At 35.7% G+C, this 19240-nt stretch overlaps 2 protein-coding genes across 3 annotated transcripts in view; one reads left to right on the top strand and one right to left on the bottom strand.

Moving 5' to 3' along the window:
- Positions 1-15508, bottom strand: part of TBCK (TBC1 domain containing kinase) — a 207843-nt gene extending 192335 nt beyond the window's left edge. Inside the window, exons 1-2 of one of the 2 annotated variants that reach the window (XM_032860374.1) lie at positions 15215-15508; positions 7466-7686 (exon numbers count right to left, since the gene is read on the bottom strand). In XM_032860374.1, the coding sequence (XP_032716265.1) occupies positions 7466-7658 (193 nt within the window). In that variant the 5' untranslated portion in view covers positions 7659-7686; positions 15215-15508. The remainder of the gene's footprint in view (positions 1-7465; positions 7687-15214) is intronic. The other variant, XM_032860366.1, reaches the window with a different exon arrangement.
- A 336-nt stretch (positions 15509-15844) lies between these two features.
- AIMP1 (aminoacyl tRNA synthetase complex interacting multifunctional protein 1) overlaps positions 15845-19240 on the top strand; it is a 33923-nt gene continuing 30527 nt past the window's right edge. Inside the window, exon 1 of the mRNA XM_032860353.1 lies at positions 15845-15880. The gene's annotated coding sequence lies outside the window, so the exon portion shown is untranslated. The remainder of the gene's footprint in view (positions 15881-19240) is intronic.

The raw sequence follows: 19240 nt of genomic DNA, 5'->3' as shown, positions 1-19240 counted from the left end.
CAAATAATAAAATAAATAAAATTTTTAAAAAAGTATTTGCTATAAATGATCAAGATCTATAATCACTTCAAGTAAGGAAGATTATCCTAGATAATGTGGGTGATTCTGATTTGATCATTTGCAATGATTAAATAGCAGAATTGAGGCTTCTCTGAAGAAGAAATTCTGCTCATGGACTGCAGCTTCAGCTTCTGTCCAAGAGTACAGCTTATCCTTGATAGCTTATCCTTGATAGCCCGCCCAACCTCACGGTCATGAATATCCTACTGGTTCTATTTCTCTCATGAAACTCTGAACCAATAGACACACTAAAGTTGAAAGGTATATGCAGCTAGAGATATAGGATAAATGATCTTATAGGTCCTTAAGGATGCTATTATTCTTTACCTGAATTTTCACATCTATTAATTAAAATAATTTTATTTTTTATTTTGTTAGCAGCCACCAAAAGATTTCTGGGTAAATAATGCCAAATAAGGGACATCTGGGTGGCTCAGTCAGTTAAGCCACTGCCTTCAGCTCAGGTCATGAGCCCAGAGTGCTGGGATCGAGTCCCGCATCGGGCTCCTTGTTCAGCGGGGAGCCTACTTCTCTCTCTGCCTCTGCCTACAGCTCCGCCTGCTTGTGCATTCGCTCTCTCTCTTTCTCTCTCTGACAAATAAATAAATAAATAAAATCTTAAAAAAAAAATAATGCCAAATAAGATGGGAAGAGGGGTGCCTGGGTGGCTCAGTTGGCTAAATGTCTGCCTTTAGCTCAGATCATGATCCTGGGGTTCCGGGATGGAGCCCCTTGTTGGGCTCCCTGTTCAGCAGGAAGCCTGCTCTCTCATTCTCCCTGAAGCTCCCCTGTCTTGTGCTCTCTCTAAATGGATAAATAAAATCTTTAAAAACAAAAACAAAACCAAAAAAAAACCAAAGTGGGATGCATTATCATTTATAATCGTCATTCTGCTTCTAAACACTGCTGAGATATCAAGCTCAAAAGAAAAAAGAGAAAATTTACTAACTTAAATATTTTCAGGCTTCATTGTTTTTTTCTTTTAAAGATATTTTGATCAACTTTTATTTTAATAAATCATGTTCCTAAATTTTAATAAAATGTCCACTATTCTTGAGATTCAATACTTCATCCTAAGTTAGGGATAACTGACATCACCTTGAATCAGTTTTGAATAATCTACAGAAAACAGTGAAAGCCTGACTTCTGAGCTAACCTAACATGTGAAAACATGTTACTAAAATAGACCACATGTCACACATAACAGCAAATGAGAATGGGAAGGTAGGGGAATTGACAATGACAAGATATGAGATAGCTGCATAGCAAGAACAAAATAAAAGGGGAAAAGAGAAACAAAATCAAAATTCTTTGAGGAGACAATGAAGTGGAGTCCAAACCAAAACCATGTGGTGTTACATCATTAAGAAATAACGTGTTGTTCAAAGAGATTGTAGAAGGGAAACTTCTTCTATTTTTTCAACTTAATGTAACTGAAATTACAGGAATGCTTTGGAACAAACAGACCTTTATATAAACTTACTTTAATTCAGCGATTTATTCCTTATGCATACAATTTTTCAGGACAATGAACACTGCCAATATAAACAAGACAATCAAATTCTGTAACCTTATGACAATCACTAATATCTTCATTCTAGGCAGCCAAACTTAAAATATATGACTACTATACATATCTATGACCCATGTTACCCTAGAAAAGAGGACTACTGAGATCTAGGAGCAGGGGAAGCAGAGTAACCAGCAATATGGGACTACCCAGATTATTGTGCAAGCTTCAACACTAACAGAGTCTAATAGTGTCTAAGGAGATCATTTTCTACCTGACACTGATAACTAAAAAGAAAGAGGGATTATGTCATAAGGTTCTCCCAAGTTCAGTGTTTACAGAGGCTCAGTTAGGTAGAGGGAGGAAAACAAGGAGCTCAAGAAATATCTAGGACAATTAAATGAATTAGCCCAAGAAAACAAAATCTAGGGAGAACTGGATAGAAGCCAAGAGTCCAGTCAGATGATGTGAAGCTCTGCATAGGCTTCCAGCCATGATGGGAAAAAATAAAAGTCGCTTTAGGATACAAAAATGAAGAAATCCTAAGAACTAAGTGGCAAGAGTTTGGGAAGACAGGCTACTTTAAAACGGCAGATGGAAAACAGCAACACTGGGGCGCCTGGGTGGCTCAGTGGGTTAAGCCTCTGCCTTCAGCTCAGGTCATGATCTCAGGGTCTTGGGATCGAGCCCTGCATTGGGCTCTCTGCTCAGCAGGGAGCCTGCTTCCCCCTCCCTTCTTTCTCTGCTTGCCTCTGCCTACTTGTGATCTTTGTCTATCAAATAAATAAATAAAATCTTTAAAAAAAAAAAAAAGAAAACAGCAACACTAATTATGGTTACCAGCTACAAATGATAATGAGGATCTAATACTATTTCCAAGCTTTGCTTGGAGTGGTTTTGACACTGGGCCGATGTAACAACTGTAAATTCTTCAGAATTTGTAATTAGATTGGTAGTGGTGGAAAAGGTGATTGAGGCATTCAGGTACTGACAATATCTATCAATTGTTCAGTGATATAAAATACCCCAAATGATTCCTATAATTTCAAAATATTTAATTAATGTCATTGAAGCTATTCATCAAATAAAAACTTTAGCAAAGAAAATAAAATGTTTTTAAACAACAACAACAAACTTGCCAAAAGTTCCTTTCTAAACGTTCGGCAAATGGCTAGAGCTATCTATAAAGTCTCCTGTGGGTACAGCTACCATTTGTCTTCATGGCTATATATAGGCAAATCAGAAAAAGCACCTCTTCTCTCAGAATGAAATAGAGAAAAAGATTTCAGCCCTTCCTTATTGCATTAGCCAGAAGGTTTTGTGCAAAACTCTACAGTTCAGTGGCTCTGAATGTGGGTCTCTGGATTGGTAAATACGTGATATGGCACACCTATAGATACTGGTCAAATCAACTTTGGAGGGCTTACTGCCTACATTAGAATTTCTCCAGATTGTCTTTAAATAAAGAAGAAAAATTCTCTCCATGTAGTTGATACTCTGCATAAGTGCTTTTAAACCCTTTCTTTACATTATGAATCCTTTTTGAGAATCTGATTAAAACTTGGGCTCATTATCCAAAAAATGGTTGTGCATACATGTACACACACACAAGACTGTCTATATAATTTCAAGGTCCATAGATCTCCTCGTGCCCATTCATAGGCCCCTGTGGCCCTCAAGTGCTATTTCAAACTGTCAAATCTATTTTACCTAATGCTCACCACAGAAAAATTGGGACAAGAAGCTACAGGGGTTTCCACTCAGAGATCAACACAAGAAAGAAAAATAAAGCAAATATAGCCAAATGTGTTGAGAACACTGCCCATAATAACAAATATCTCAGATCCCCATAACATAGAAGTTTCTATATAATATCTCTATGTATCACCTGAACATACAATATATTGTATGAACATTATGAACCTTGCAACTGATCATTTTTCCAGATTTAAGTAAAAATTTAGAAATTAATTTCTTAATATGTTGCTTCATTATAAATGTAATTTGAAGCAGATCAATTTCCTTCTTTGCCTTGACCTATAAGAAGTCAACAAAAAAATTTATAGTCCATGTGAAGAAACTAAGAATTAATATTATCACTTACTATCTTACACTGTTTCCTTTCTCCCCATCCTGATTATATATATTTTTTCATGTATATACTGTATACACAAAATATTATGTATATGTATATATAATATTGTACATATGTCAATTTTTTAAGAAAAATTATAATAAGAAATGTAAATTCCTTTAAAAAGAATAAAAATGGGGGTGCCTGGGTGGCTCAGTGGGTTAAGTCTCTGCCTTCGGCTCAGGTCATGATTTCAGGGTCCTGGGATAGAGCCCCACATTGGGCTCTCTGCTCAGCAGGGAGCCTGCTTCCCCCCCCCCCGCCTGCCTCTCTGCCTGCTTGTGATCTCTGTCAAATAAATAAATAAAAATCTTTAAAAAAAGAATAAAAATGATTATGAATAATATCAAGATTTGCTTTCTTAGGAATATGTCAACAGTAAAAGGCCAGCACATCTCTTGAAAATCTGCTATTCCTTTAGGCCACTGGTACCATTACAATAAATGAAAGTAAATAAAACTTCACAGACAGAAAAGCTACCCCTCTGTGTTCTGAAGTCTCCTATCCCACTAAAACTCTCTATATGGGGTCGTCTGGGTGGCTCAATTGTTAGGCGTTTGCCTTGGGCTCAGGTCATGATCCCCGGGTCCTGGGGATTGAGCTTGCATTGGGCTCCTTGCTTGGCAGAAGGCCTGCTTCTCCCTCTCCCATGCCCCCTGCTTGTGTTCCCTCTCTCACTGTATCTCTCTATGTCAAACAAATAAAATCTTTAAAAAAATAAAATAAAATAAAAAAATAAAACTCTCTATATGAGAGTCTGATGAATATCTCCATTCTTCAATGTAGAAAACATTCTTTCCTTTGTACTCCCATGGTGTAGCATAGCACATTGTACATCATCTGCTGTAACAACTATTACTATATTAAAATCATGTTTATATTTTTTTCCTCTACTACTTCTAGAGGGATCCTATCTTATTCATCATATATCTGGCATCTATAACAAGGAGGGCCATAATATTAGGCATAAGACTGTTAAAGTATTTTAACACCAGTGGACTGGCATTATGTATGCCAAAGCACAGGGTAAAAAATGCCAGAGTAGACAAGAAAGTCTGGTTCCTAAACAAATCTTCAACTTATCAACATCTTTAAAAGTTTATTTCCATCCTGGTTTTCCGTCAGCTCTGCCCTCCAAGTTTATTCTTTGTGGAGAGAGACCTTTATGGCCTTAATAGGGCCCCACCTACATTCCCTCTTGAAAGGTTAGGCCAAAGCTGGTAAAGGTTTGCTGATATTTGTGAATAAATCAATCAAAGGCAATCTTGCATAGTAAAGAAGGTCCCAACAGAATAATGTATACTTTAACTGTCTGTGTTTGTGTGTTAATGTGTACGTGTATGTACATATGAATATGAAAAATCACAATTTTTTATCATCTACAAAACAAATCTTTTTACCACCTTCTTTCTGAGATCTCCTGACATACCTAAATATTCAAGACACTAGATATATGATAGAACTCCAAAGTGTTTAAGGCATTGAATAGCTCTGATTGGTAGAGGTATCAATACTTGCATTACAATGTACACTTATTTCAGCTTCAAAAATCTTTTGAAATATGATAAAATATTTAATATTCCAACTCTTTACTGGTTGTATGACCTTAGATAAATTACTTAATTGCTCTGTATCTCAATTTCTTTATCTGTAAAATGTGAATAATAATTGTCCCTATCTCACAATAATGTTATGAGGATTAAGTTCATTAAAATACATAAAGCACTTAGAAAACTGCCTCAATAACAATAAATACTCCATAAATATTAACTTAATAATAATATTTATTACAAAAACATTTTCTACTCCAAGTCTATAAAATGTAAATGTTTTCAGAGCAAATTTTTGTTTTGTTGTTAAAGACTATTTATTTATTTGAAAGAGAGGGAGAGAGAGAGAGAGCACGTGTGCAAAGGAGCAGACAAGCAGGGGGAGCAGCAGAGGGAGAGAATGCAGCAGGCTCTCAGCTGAGCAGGAAGCCCTTCTGGGGTTTGATCCCAGGACCCCAGGATCATGACCTGAGCCCAAGGCAGATGCTTAACTGACTGAGCCACCCAGGCACCCCAGGGCAAATATTTTTCGAAGGCCATTAACCCAGACTAACTGAAAGTATCATTTAGCCTATCTTTCAGCAAAACAAAGAAAACATTATTTGCGTTTTGGTTTTTTTGTAATATTAGGTTCAAACACACGAAATTGCCATTTTTATAGGCAATATCAGCAACTATATATATATAGGGTTAACTTTTACAAAGTATTTTGTTAGAAAAATTAAATGTATTTCATTGAAATGCATTTAAAATAATTTTAAGCAATGGAACCTCAGCATGCAATTAAGTTTCCAAAAATAATTTTAAAATAGTTAAAATATTGCCATCATAAACATGTTTAGGGGTGGTATAAATTGGATAATTGTGTCTCCCCGCTCTGCACCATTAATATGTTAAGACCTAATCCCCAGTGCAGTGCTGATTAGGGACCTTTGGGGTGGGACCTTTGGGAGATAATCAGGTCCTGAGTGCTCTGTGCTTTTAAGACACTGAGAGAACACCTTGGCTTCATCCACCAGGTAAAGGTAACTGCGAATGAGGAAGTGGGCCTCACTAGATATGAATCTGCTGGTGCCTTGGTCTTGGACTTCCCAGCCTCTAGAACTGGGAGAAATAAATGTTTGTTGTTTACTAGGTTTATGATGTTTTGTCAAAGCAGTCCAAAGGGACTAAGATATGGGATACAGAAGAACCTGAGTATATTACTAAAAATGCAGTAAATATCTTCCTGGTGAAACACTGACTTTTTAACCAATAGGATTCAACTTTTTTACTTTAGTTTCCTAAATGGAATTTTATATAAAAAGACTAATGCAGCTCCAAAAAAATTAGTGACTCCCTTTACATTTGGAAATAGCCCAAATTACTTTCAATCATAAAATACATTTAAATAGATACTTCCAAAATTTCTGACATTAGCACTTTCATTTTCTTTTTATAGAAGGAAAGAAATATGCTTAAGGATGAGTGGTTTCCCTGAAAGAGAAAATTAAAAATCCTTATTCTCAGATCTGAAAAACATGAATCCCTCAAAATGCAGTCATTTACTATTTTATTCACTCAACCAACATTTATTGAATGCCTCCTGTGTGCTCAGTACAGTTCTGATTCTGAGGTTAGAGGTAAAAGTCATTAGCCCCCCCCCTTCTTTAAGATTTTATTTCTTTATTTTAGAGAGAGAGAATGCACACACATGCACATGCAGGCAGGTGGGGAAGTGGGGAGAGGGAGAGAGAGAATCTCAAGCAGACTCCCGGCTGCATGTGGAACCCAACACAAGGCTTAATCCCAGGACTTGAGACCATGACAGGAGCCAAAATCAAGAGTCAGACACTTAACTGATAGCCACACGGGTGCCCCGTTTTGTCTTTTTTCTTCAAAAAACTAAGAATCCTCAGAAGAGACAAATTAAATAGAAAATAATAAAAAATATGATAAAAGCTATAAAAAAATCTAAGAAAGGGACTAAACTCAGATTGTACAGAATGGAGCATAGTATAATCCGAGAGAGAAAACAGCAAGAGTATTAAACCAGGGACATGTGAGGGGCCAAGGCAATCAGGAAAACTTGAAAGACTGAATTTGGCTGGACTGAAGGTGAAGGCATGCCTGCACATACATACTGATTACTATATGCAGTCACTGCATATTTGTAACCTAATCAAGGTAACAGAATAAAGGACACAAAAACAGAAAAAAAGAACAACTTACCATGCTTTCCCCTAGAAATATCCACATATTGGCAAAGTCTGGGATGGGTGATGGTCTTAAGGATTTGAAATCGCCCTAAAATTTTGATGGAATTTGGTGTGAGAGGAAGCCCATTGCTTCCACAAACATCATGTGGCAGAGCCGAGGCAAAAAAAGTAAAGGCACCCATTTCAGCATCCTTCAGGGGAAACATTTCCAAGTCCTAGATCTTCTAAGATAACCTGGAAAAGGAGAGAATTTTATCACAGATCAACCAAAAATTAAGCCAGTGTTTTCTCACCTTAAATATGATTAATAATATATAACTTAGAGGAAAATGCCAATCAGAACACTTCACAGTAAAAAATATCGAAGTTAAAAAATTCCAAGATAATATCAAAGAGGAAAAACCACCTAATCACAAATTTACACTGTAGTTCTAAATCACAATCAAAGATTTTCAATGGCATAAAAAGGAAAATATAGAACATTCCCTCTTCAATGGCACCTGACAGTTTTAAGAGTTTAGAGGAAGTTTGTTATTGCATAATGATATCAATAAGGATCTTCTCTTTACCTAAAGCTTGAACAGAGAAGAGACCATCAAGACTATTAGGAATTTTTCCTTCTCACAGAGTGAGTAAAGTCAGGAAAGAGGAAATATAGATACCAACCATTAAGTCAAATTATCAGGGCCTCTATTCTAATAGTAGTAAAAATTAAACTAGGTAACAGAGGCCTCCATAATGTTTCTTAACTAATCAATTTTTGTTTTTGTGCTAGATACTTTACGTGACCTGTTTTATTTTTTTAAAAAGATTTTATTTATTTATTCGAGAGACAGTGGGAGCACAAACAGGTGGGTTGGGGGGAGAAGGGCAGAGGGAAAGGAGGAAGTAGTCTCCCCAATGTGGAACTTGATCCCAGGACCCCAGAGATCATGACCTGAGGCAATGGCAGATGCTTAACCAACTGACTCACCCAGGAGCCCCTATGTGTGACCTGACTTGTTTTAATTCTCTCAACAACTTTCACAGATGTTACTGCCTCCGGTTTATATAAGTTTCATACACACACACACACACACACACACACACACATATATATATATATTTGTATTTTATATATATATATAGGACCACTATGTGTGTATATATATATATTTATTATATATATAAAATATATATATTATATATATAATATTATATATTATATATATAATATAATATATATATAATAGGATCACTCCAAATATATATTTGGAGTGGTCCTATTGACATGGCAGGTCTTTTGAGGGGCAAGTCTTTTGCTAAGACCACAAGGGTCTATGGCCCAAAAAGTGGAGTTTGATAGTAATTCTTGCTGCAAGTTAAAAACAAACAAAACAGCCTACACAGAGGTCAGGGAATTGATACAAAACTATGCAATAGTTACAAATATTTTGCAGCTCTTAAAAATGCCAGCTTTACTTGTCATACAGTAAAACTGGAAATAACCCAAATGTCCTTCAGTAGATGAGCAGTACATCTGTACCAGATGGAATACTTCTCAGCAATTAAGAAGCAACAAACTCTGGATGCATACAACAACTGGTGTGGATTTCAAGGGCATGATGCTGAGTGAAAAAAGCCAATCTGTACAGGTCACACACTGTAGGCAGCCACTCATGTTTTTGTTATCACAAAGTTAGATTAGCAGTCACCAAGGGTTAGGGCTGATGAGGCTGGGGGTGGGGTGGGTGGTTGTGACTGGAAAGGGATACTGAGAAGGAAAGTTTTGTGTTGATGAAATCTGATCTTGATTGTGGTGGTTGTTACCTGAATCTACACATGTGATAAGGTGACCTAAAATGGTACACATGCGTCCCAATGTCAGTTTCTTGGTTTTGATGTACTGTAATCCAGAGGATGCAACCCAGTCTGGGAAATGGGGTGCAAATTATATGGGACGTCATACTGTTTTTGCAACACCCTGTGAATCTGTAATTATTTCAAAATAAAATGTGAAGTTTTAGAAAGAATATATAATAAAAGCAAATGTTCACAGTATTAGAATAAAACAAGTTTCAAAGTGAAAAAAATATATAAATTATATATAATATATATATGAATTATATATATAATATATATTATATATTATATATATTATAATATATATATAATAGGATCACTCCAAATATATATTTGGAGTGGTCCTATTGACATGGCCTCCACAGCAAATAATGCCCCAGACAAAGTAAACTGGAGACTAAGGAACTTGCTCCGGAGCAATCTGAATCCCATTAATGTAATCACAACAAAAATGGTCCCTAGGCAAGGGGTTAAGGAAGTTAAGGAAGTCTTGACTGCTGTACTCTGCTTTAGAGGGTAGACAGTTGGATTTTAACTGGGGTCCCACAAATTCTAGAATTCATAATAGTTTGCTTTTGTTACCTTTGCTCATACCAGCTTTTTATTGTAATTCTCACACAGTTGGTTTAATTTCAAGGGAAGAGATTTAACTTTTTTTCCTTTGAGGGTAAATAACTATCCGGTATTGGGGAGGACCAGTGGCAGAGTTAACTCTTTTATTTTCATCCCTTTAAATTATCGTTCTCATTTCAAACCTTCTTTTGACTTATGATCCCCATTATTTCTGCTTCTCTGATCTGAAGCCTCTGAATCTGAGGAGGCCCAATGCACCTCCTGACTGTAATATAAGTTGTAGCTTCTTTCTTTTGCTTTTTATGACAATACTCCTCTGTATGCAACTCCGAAATAATGAACTATCCAGGAATCATGAGATAGTTGAAGAAAGACTACATTTTAACAGGCAAAGAATAAAATAAACAAAAAAATCTGCCCTGGAGGCAACTGGAATAACTTACGGCAAAGAAAACAACAAAAACCAAAACCAGCTGAAATATATTTAAAAAGATTTGAGAAAACATTATATCAGGATGTATGGCAAAATATTTTCACAGAAGAGTAAAAAAGGAATTGCTGATACAGATGAACAACCTCATTAATATCCCCGAAGCTGTTCATTAAAACTACATGAGAACTTATACCTGCCAGATAGTAAAAATTAAATTTGATAATATATAATGTTAGGAGGATAGAAGAAGTAGCATGTAAACTAATATAATCATCTGGAAAACAGTTTGACATTATTTTGCTATTCCATTCCTGCAGAAACTCCGTCACACATTCAGAAAGGGATACATATGAGAAAGATCAGCATGATATCGCTCCTATTATTGCCAAACTAGAAACTTAAATGTCCAAAGACAGGTGAATGGTTAAGTAAATTGCAGCACATTCATCTGATATAAGAGTATACATGAAAGAAAATAAGCAAATTGTAGAAACATTTAATAGCATAGACGAATCTAGAAATATAACCTCAAGTAGGAAAAAGACAGCACATAAAATGTATGTCAATATTCATAATATTCAACAAGAAAAGCTAAATAATAATTAAGGCATATGTTCATATGAGATAATATTATATTTAAAAAGTGAAGGAATAATAATAATAATAATAATAGTAAAACCTGAGGATAGGGTTACACCTGTATGAAAAGTAGGAGTGAGATTAGGGAAGAACTCATAACAAGCTTTTAAAATCTTGAGTAATACATTAGTTCTTAATAGGCGGGTTAATGGGTGTTCATATTATTATGCTCCATAATTTATATATTATATATTTATATACATTTATATATTTATTATTATATATATTATATAAAAATAAATATATATAATTTATATATTCTGTATATATATATGTGTGTGTGGGCTATAAACCACATATTTCATATTTTTTAAAAATTTTAAAATAAAAAATTTAAAAATACATGAATCGATTTTCAAGACCAAGAAAATCAATAGGGAAAGGACAGTCTTTAGCAAATGGTACTGGAACAACAAGATATACCTACAGGAAAAAAAAAGTAAACTCAATTCCTACTATTACATCCATGAAAATCTGAGTTGGTTTATAGACCTAAATGTAACATAAAAGAATATCTTTGCAACCTTCGGGTTGTTAGGCAGGATTAACAACAACAAAAAAGCACTAACCATAAAAGACAAACTGGATAAAGTGAACCTCACTGACATTAAAAAAATATGCACATCAAAAGGCACCCTTGAGAAAATGTAAATCCAAACTGAAGATAAGGAAAATGTTATTTTACTTATAAATACATGTATATATATCACATTATATTTATTTATGACATTTTTACCAAATACATATATGTGTATACATATATATGTGTATGATAGCAGACTTATATCCAGAATATATATACAATGCCTACAACTCAATAATAAAAAGAAAACAAGTCAATACAGAAATAGGCAAAAGTCTTAAACATATATTTTCACAAAAGAGAACATACAAATAGACAATAAGCATATGAAAAAGTTCTCAATCATTAATCATCAGGGGAATACAAAATTAAAACCACAAAAACATGCAATTTCACATCTACCAAAATGGCTAAAATCAGAATGACTGGAAATACCAAGTGTTGAGGAAAATGTGAAACTGGAGGTGATATACTGCTGCTGGTGGGAGTGTAAAAATGACACAAGAATTTTGGAAAACTTTCTGGAAAGCGTTCTAAAGTTGAAAACACCCTAAGCTTATGACTCAGAAATCCCACTCCTACTAGATACTTTCTCAAGAAAAATGAAAATATTTGTCTATAAAACTTCTCATATGAGAATGTTCATAGTATTTCTATTTACAACAATCCTGGATTGGAAGCAATGCAAACGTCACACAAGTAAATGGATAAATAAGTTGTGGCTTATTCATCCAATAGAATTCTACTCAGCAACAACAGAAAAGGAACAAACATGCCAAAATATACGTATCTCAAATACATTGTGTTGCTGAAAGTAACCCTAGATGAGTTCATATTGTATGACTACGTTTAAATGTAGTTTCAGAACTATACTTCTAAACTAGAATGATAAAAATGAGTACATAGTGTATTGGGCAGGAAGGATGAGATCAGACAGTGAAACATAGTAAATTTTTGGGAATAATGAAAATGATCTACCTCTGCCACATGGGTGTTTACTTGTATCAAAACTCATCAAACTACTCACTTAAAATCAATGCATTTTAACATATGTACATTTTATCTAATAAAAAATAAAAAATGAAATAAAATTAAGATATTATGAGAAAGGAAAAATTAAAAATGAGTGGGAATTAAATGATTACCAAGTTATATAGAAGTGTTGGAAAATAAAGCTGAGACAACTGCTCAGAATATGGAACAAAAAGCAAATAGATAAAAACATAAGAGGAAAGAAAATTGACATAGTGAATCAAACCAAAAATCCAAAAACCACCTTATAAGAGTTTCAAAAAGAGAACAGAGGAAAAAAGGGAGAATAAATTATGAAAGAATAGGCAAAAATTCCCCACAGTTGAAGGGAAATATGTACTTAAAATTAAAAAGGCTTATAATATTAACAAGGATAAATGAAAATACCCACACTGAGACATTTATCCTAGCTCCTTTCAATGAGTTCATTGCAAGAAGAATAAACTCACAAGGCTTATCATCATAAATTTTCAAAGTATCATGCAAAACTAAAATTCTTTAATCACTCCAGAGAGAAAACAAATAGTTCAGACAGCAACAAATTAAGATAAGACTGTCATTCTCATCATTTCATGAGCAATAGTAGAAGTCAGAAGACAACAAAACCCTTTGAGACCTAAAGAGACAAATTCTGTTTCTATACCGTGCCAAACTATCAATCTTAATAATTGCAAAAAATAATTTACAGCCACATGAACATTAAAAATAAAATTATTATCCACAGACCTTTTTTGAATAAGTATCTTAGGATATATTCTACCAAGAGAGGAGAAAAACAAATAACAGAATATGTGTGGTTAAGAAGCAATGTAACTTACCAGAATGTAATCTGTTCAAATTAAACAGAAAGTGATTGAGCTTCAAGGGGAACATCTTCAAGCACAGAAATGGAATGGAAGCTTCTCAAACAAAGAATGAGAGGACATGGTGAAGAAAGCATGCAATGGGAGGACTTGGTGAAAAAAGCACACGTACCTTTTTCCCAAAAGAAAACAGAAAGTCCTTTGTAAAAGTGAGGAAGGTTAAAACTAAACAGGAAGTATACTATCCCAAAAAATAAATCACACTTAGCTACAGTGTAACTTTTTGTCATCATAGACCAAGAAAGAAGAAATCAATTTGATGTTAATATTACAAGTCTTCTCCTTAGTGTGGCATAGGGTCATGAAATTAAGACATTGGGAAGGAAATGTATCATGGCATACTTTTTGGATTTAGGATTTAGGATTTAGGAATATTTTAACATTTTATTGTTTTTTAGCACATAAAAAAACAATAAAAATTGTAGTTAAGAAATATAATGTAAATATTATTAACATTGACAATGTGTAAGTAAAGGTCTAGATAAGGGAGAGTGGGAGTGGTGGATGTAGTTTCTGCAGTGATAAAGGTGGTAGAGTCATTACTTTCCTCATTTTACCAAATAAGTAGCCCAAATATATTTTTGAAAATTGACATGAAAAAATAATTTATATATACTATTTAAAATCATAACATTAACCAATATGAAAACTAAAAATTGTAATAACTATTCAAAACTTTGGAGGAGAGAGGTTGGGGATAGTATGAGTTACCTTAAGAAGTCAATTTAAAAAAAAAAAAGAATGAGCGTTTTAACTTAACCTAAAGTTAGGAAAGGTCAAAAGTGGTCATTTCTGACAAAGAGGACTAAGGGTAGAGAGGGAGACACTATTATCATTTTATTATGCAATCCTTCTATACTGTTTGACTTTCAATTAGATGGCCTCTATCAGACAACTGAAAATCAAATAACCAAATAAAGAAAATGCAAATTCTTCAAAAAGATAAGATACTGGTTAGCATAAAACATTTCATCAATGTTCCACTTCAACTACCGCCTAGATGGGTGCACATCAAAAGGTTCATATATACAAAATACACACATAGATTTGCTCACAGTTGGTGAGTGGAAGAAAGCTAATAATAATAATAAAAAAAGACATCTGAGGCGAGAGATTAGTTGAGTAAAAACAATGTAAGCAGAGGGCTTTGAAAATTCATTCATTCAACAAATATCTTGAACGTATTTAAGTCAGGTGTTTTTCCAGCTGCCCAGCAAAGGACAGTGAATAAGATGCAATCCCTGCCCTCAAAGAACTTGGACTCAAAAGGGCTTGGGACAGGGGATGCCGATTTCATCATGAATAGTTCACACATTTCTTCAACGGGGGAATAATACGAGTTCACTTATTTTATATACATTCCCTCAAAAAAGTTGTCTTTCCGTCCCAAATAAAACCAGGAACCAAGAGGCCTTGGAAAGTAACCACTGACAAGTCCTATTGTTCACATTCTCCCACTCCACAGGGAATGTTCCTTCTCGACAGTTGCCTAAACCTTTGAAACCAGAAACAAAATCAAGACTTTGTATCTATGTTGAGTAACGGAGAGCTGATTCCACAGTCTCTAGCCTCCTCTTTAAAGTGATACAGTGGTCACTCTCAAGTAGGACTCAGGTCAACGTGCGGAGGGGGGAAAGGCGAACATTAGCCAGGGTTGGGCACAGTTTTCAGCAGCAAGCAGCTCCACAGGTTGGCTCCCCTTACTGTGGGATAAGCCGGGCCACTCACTGCACCTGACTTTCCTCTACTCCCACCAGCCCACCCACTACGACACACAAAACTGACAAACCCAAATACCTGCCTCTGAGTCTGGGGACGCAGGCGGACACAAACACAAAGGGATGGAGCGTCTACACAGGGCCCCAGCCTGTCGCAGTGGCTGCTGCTGCTGCCGCTACTGCTTAGTGTACCAGACCCTGCATTTCAGGTGCTTCTGCAAAAGAAGCCGCTCCTGGAGCGCTAAGATTGCCCTTTGCCTGCTAGCTAGATCCGCCGAAATTTCCAGCTCGGAATCTAGCCAGGAGCGTGAGTCTGACTCTCTCCACTGACAGCTTCCAGCTTTCCCCGCCCCCACCTTCAATTCAGTCGGCGGTTTCTTCTGACCTCACAACTTCCACGACACAAGGTTGAGGAAAGACCCAGACGCCTAGCGTTTTGCACTTGCCCAAGCTGATGACAAAATGTAGCCACCAAGGAAGAAAGGGGGGGGGGATTGCATTATTGGCTAAGGAAACAAAAGACGGAGAGCGTGGTGTGGCTGCGCACAGGAAGGGGGAGACAGAATTTAGAGTTAAATCGGTGGTACGCTCAGGCGTTTGGTGGGGACACCGCGTTGGGTCCTTTCTCAGTGCTGTCGTGTGCGGGAGGCTGTTCTAACCGCTCCATGCTGAGGCTACCCTGGTGAGGCTAGCCAGGTTGCTCTGTATGCCGATTCATGTGAGTGACGGCCGCGGAGGGTCCCGGGTAGGCGAGTTGAGATCGAAGGAGTTGCCCTTCCCTTACTCGACGTGGCGAGATAGTACCTGGCATTCCGATACTAGTGGGAGATACGCTCATTCCCTCACCGATCTTGGCATGTTGAAGTAGAGAACAGCTCGGGACCTTTTGAAGGAACCATGTTTGAGAAAATGGGATGCGGGGCTGAGGGAAAGGATGCTACTGGAAAAGATATATTCACAAACAAGTCTACTGTTGCGTTTGCGCTCGCGCCGGTGTTGTGAAAGGACTGGGGTGGGAGTGGGGCAGGAATTAATCCCTCGAGTAGGTAAGCCGCCACTATGTTTCCGGCACTGTTTCAGACATTGGGTAAAGAGCAATGAACAAAACAGAAACTCCTGTCTTCCCGTAGTCACATTTTATTGGTGAAGGCACATACTAAACACAATTAAGAAAAACATGACATATTGTGGGTTGTAATGGGCGTTGAGGAGAAAAATAATACCGCAGAGGAGGGGGGTAGTTTGAAATTTTTGTGTGGTCAGGGAAAGTCTTGCTGAAAAGACGACTTTCAAGAAAGAGCCGACATCCTTGAGAGAATTAACCATATATATATGTCTTGGGGGAAGTGTAGTCAGCTAGAGAGACCTGCCATTGCAAAGGCCATGAAGCAGAAACTCGCCTGAAGAGCAAGGAAGCTTGTGGGTTAGAGTTGGGCGAAAGGGTTAAAGCTGGGGACAAAAATCACAGAAGGAACAAGTCATGAAGGATATTGAGGGCATCTAAGTTATTGGAGAGTTTTGAGCAGTGGAGGGACATAAGCTGGCTTCCTTTTAAAAAGGGTCTTACTGGGTGCCATGGTGAATAGATTGGAAGGGGTGGGGTGGAAGAAAGACCAGTTTGGAGGCTTTTGTAGTAATCTAGAGGAGACACGATGGTGGCTTGAGGAGGCATGGTAAGAAATGGCTGGCCAGGTTCTAAGTGCTGTTAGTTTAGATGTGCATGGATATTGGTGGATGATGAGTTAATTTAATTAGGATTGAGAAACACTTTAAAAATGAAGTGTAGTGTGAGTTTTGGAGTAACAAACACGTTAAAATCACAGCTTTGCCATTTAATATTCAAATTTGTAGTATTTGGATTTAGACCAGTTATGTAATTAATCTGAATTTTTCTATAAAATGAAATTGTTATCCCACAAGGTTATAAAGCTTAAATGACCCTGTATGTAATGTGCCTGGCCCATTAAAGTAGTGGCTGTTGTTACTAGCTGTGTTCTTAGATAAGAAATGGGAAAAAGTACTGAGTGCCTCTGTGGATGGAAAGGGATGGTTAAACCCTACTGAAGAAAATCTGAGAGACCTAGACATACCCTTTTTAAAAATTTTATGCATATTTCACTGGACAGAAAGATTTTGTATGTTAATGGTCATAGTACCTGAAATAACATGGACTGTCTTCTCATAGCCATCCACTCTCTAGCAATCCTCTCTTAGCCATCCCTAAAGCCCTCCAGGACTCCCTGTGCATTTATGAGTAAAGGGGAAGAACGCATTCTGTTGAGTACAGAAAAACAAGAATAAAAACGAATTTCCAGTTGTAAAATGAGTAAGAGATATAATGTACAGCATTGTGACTATAGTTAAAAAATACTGTATTTGAGTATTTGGAAATAGGTGGGAGAGTGGATCTTGAAGTTTCTCCTCACAAGAAAAATATCTTTGTAACTATGTATGATGAAGGTTATTAAATGGGCTAATGTGATCATTTTGCAGTTTATATAAATATGGAGTCTTGTGCATCTGCAACTAATCTGATAATCTGTCAATTATACATCAAAAATTTTTAAAGAGGAAAATTGACACAAGTAATAATTGGCAGAGGTAGAATTTGAATTAATTCTCTGAATACAGGCCAAGTAAATAAATAAACAAAAAAGAAGTATTCACAAAAAGAATATTTTAGGTCTGTCTTCTATACTTTGGGCAAAGGTTGCCAAAACACCCCTGGAGGTATTGACAGTTACCACTGCTATAGAATTAGAGTATCTCTGGGATGCATTATTCTCAGAATATTTGATCTTATTGTTTACCTTTTTAAAAATTCTGTCAGATGTTTTAAATCCTAGTAGGAGTTTTAAGCTAGTTTTAAAAAAGTATCACATTATGTAGCATGGTAATAAAGATGTTCCCCATATGGGTGATTTGGCAGTTAGATTATGAAGCAAATGGAGGAGCGAAGATTGGAAGGTTAGATTAGGAATTGATGGTGGTGGGGAGAGAAGAAAGTGATTAATTACTATAGTTTATTAATCTGGATGTATATGTTTTTCTAATATTTACATTTCTAAAATAGTCATACATTTTGTAATTGTTGTCTTAAAATCACTATGAACTAAGTGGCACTTGTGAGATAGTTGTCAGTGCCCCTGCATATGCATACTTGGTCATAACTGTCAATATTGTCATCAGTTCAGTTATGTGTAGTGTTAGTATAGTAGTTGACTTTAAGCTCCATTTTAAGTATCCTTTATATGATTTACCATTAAAATGAAAAAAATGTGTATGCAGAAATATAGGGAAACAAAAGAGTTATATAAGATAAAAAGGGTTTAATTTAAAAGAATTTTCAAACAATACAGGATGTGTGCTTTTTTCTTAATCGTACATAAAATGACAGAGCATCTTGTGATTGTAGCCATTTTACAATTGGTGGCATCTTAGGTTTGATGAAATACAATACTTAAGGCATCTAAGAAGAATATAAACTTTTACCTAATTGAAGTTCTGAGAAAGTGAAATCAGGTGTTTTGGAAAGTGGAAAGACACTTCCCAATTTTTGTAGAATTCCTATATTATAAAGGAAGATTGAAAACCTGCACTTAAAACTTCCATTTCAAAGTGATAGCTTATTTGTTTATATTTGGTTCCTAACATTGAAAGCCTGGGGCAGGGAATTTGTTATTTAAAAGGAATTACTGGATATAAGACTAATGAATCACTGAACTAGATCTACCTCTGAAACTGATAATACACTCTGTTAATTAATTGAATTAAAATTTAAAAACAAAAGGTATTACTGGCAATTTAGAATCAGAGTGGGGAAAGACTACTGGGGAAATTGCTGAGGTAAAGGGAAGCCATTTGGAAATGACAAAAATCTCAGGAATAGCCTTTTGTATATTTTAATGATTAAGATTTCCAAATTCATTTTTAATAAATTTAATAGAATCAGCCTCAGTTTTTATTATGGCATCTTACGATGACTTTTTAGGCCTAATGAAATATAATGAATATTGTGAACAAAATTAATGTTACGAGGCAGAAAAGTTCAGATAATACTTTTCAAATGCTTTTTGTTGTAAAAATAAGGTCATTATTTTTCAGT

This window comes from Lontra canadensis, unplaced genomic scaffold (assembly GCF_010015895.1).
Source record: "Lontra canadensis isolate GAN:19392208 unplaced genomic scaffold, GSC_riverotter_1.0 scaffold1, whole genome shotgun sequence".
NCBI lineage: Eukaryota > Metazoa > Chordata > Mammalia > Carnivora > Mustelidae > Lontra > Lontra canadensis.
Note: the sequence above shows the minus strand (reverse complement) of the source record. Positions and strands in the feature narration are given on the sequence as shown.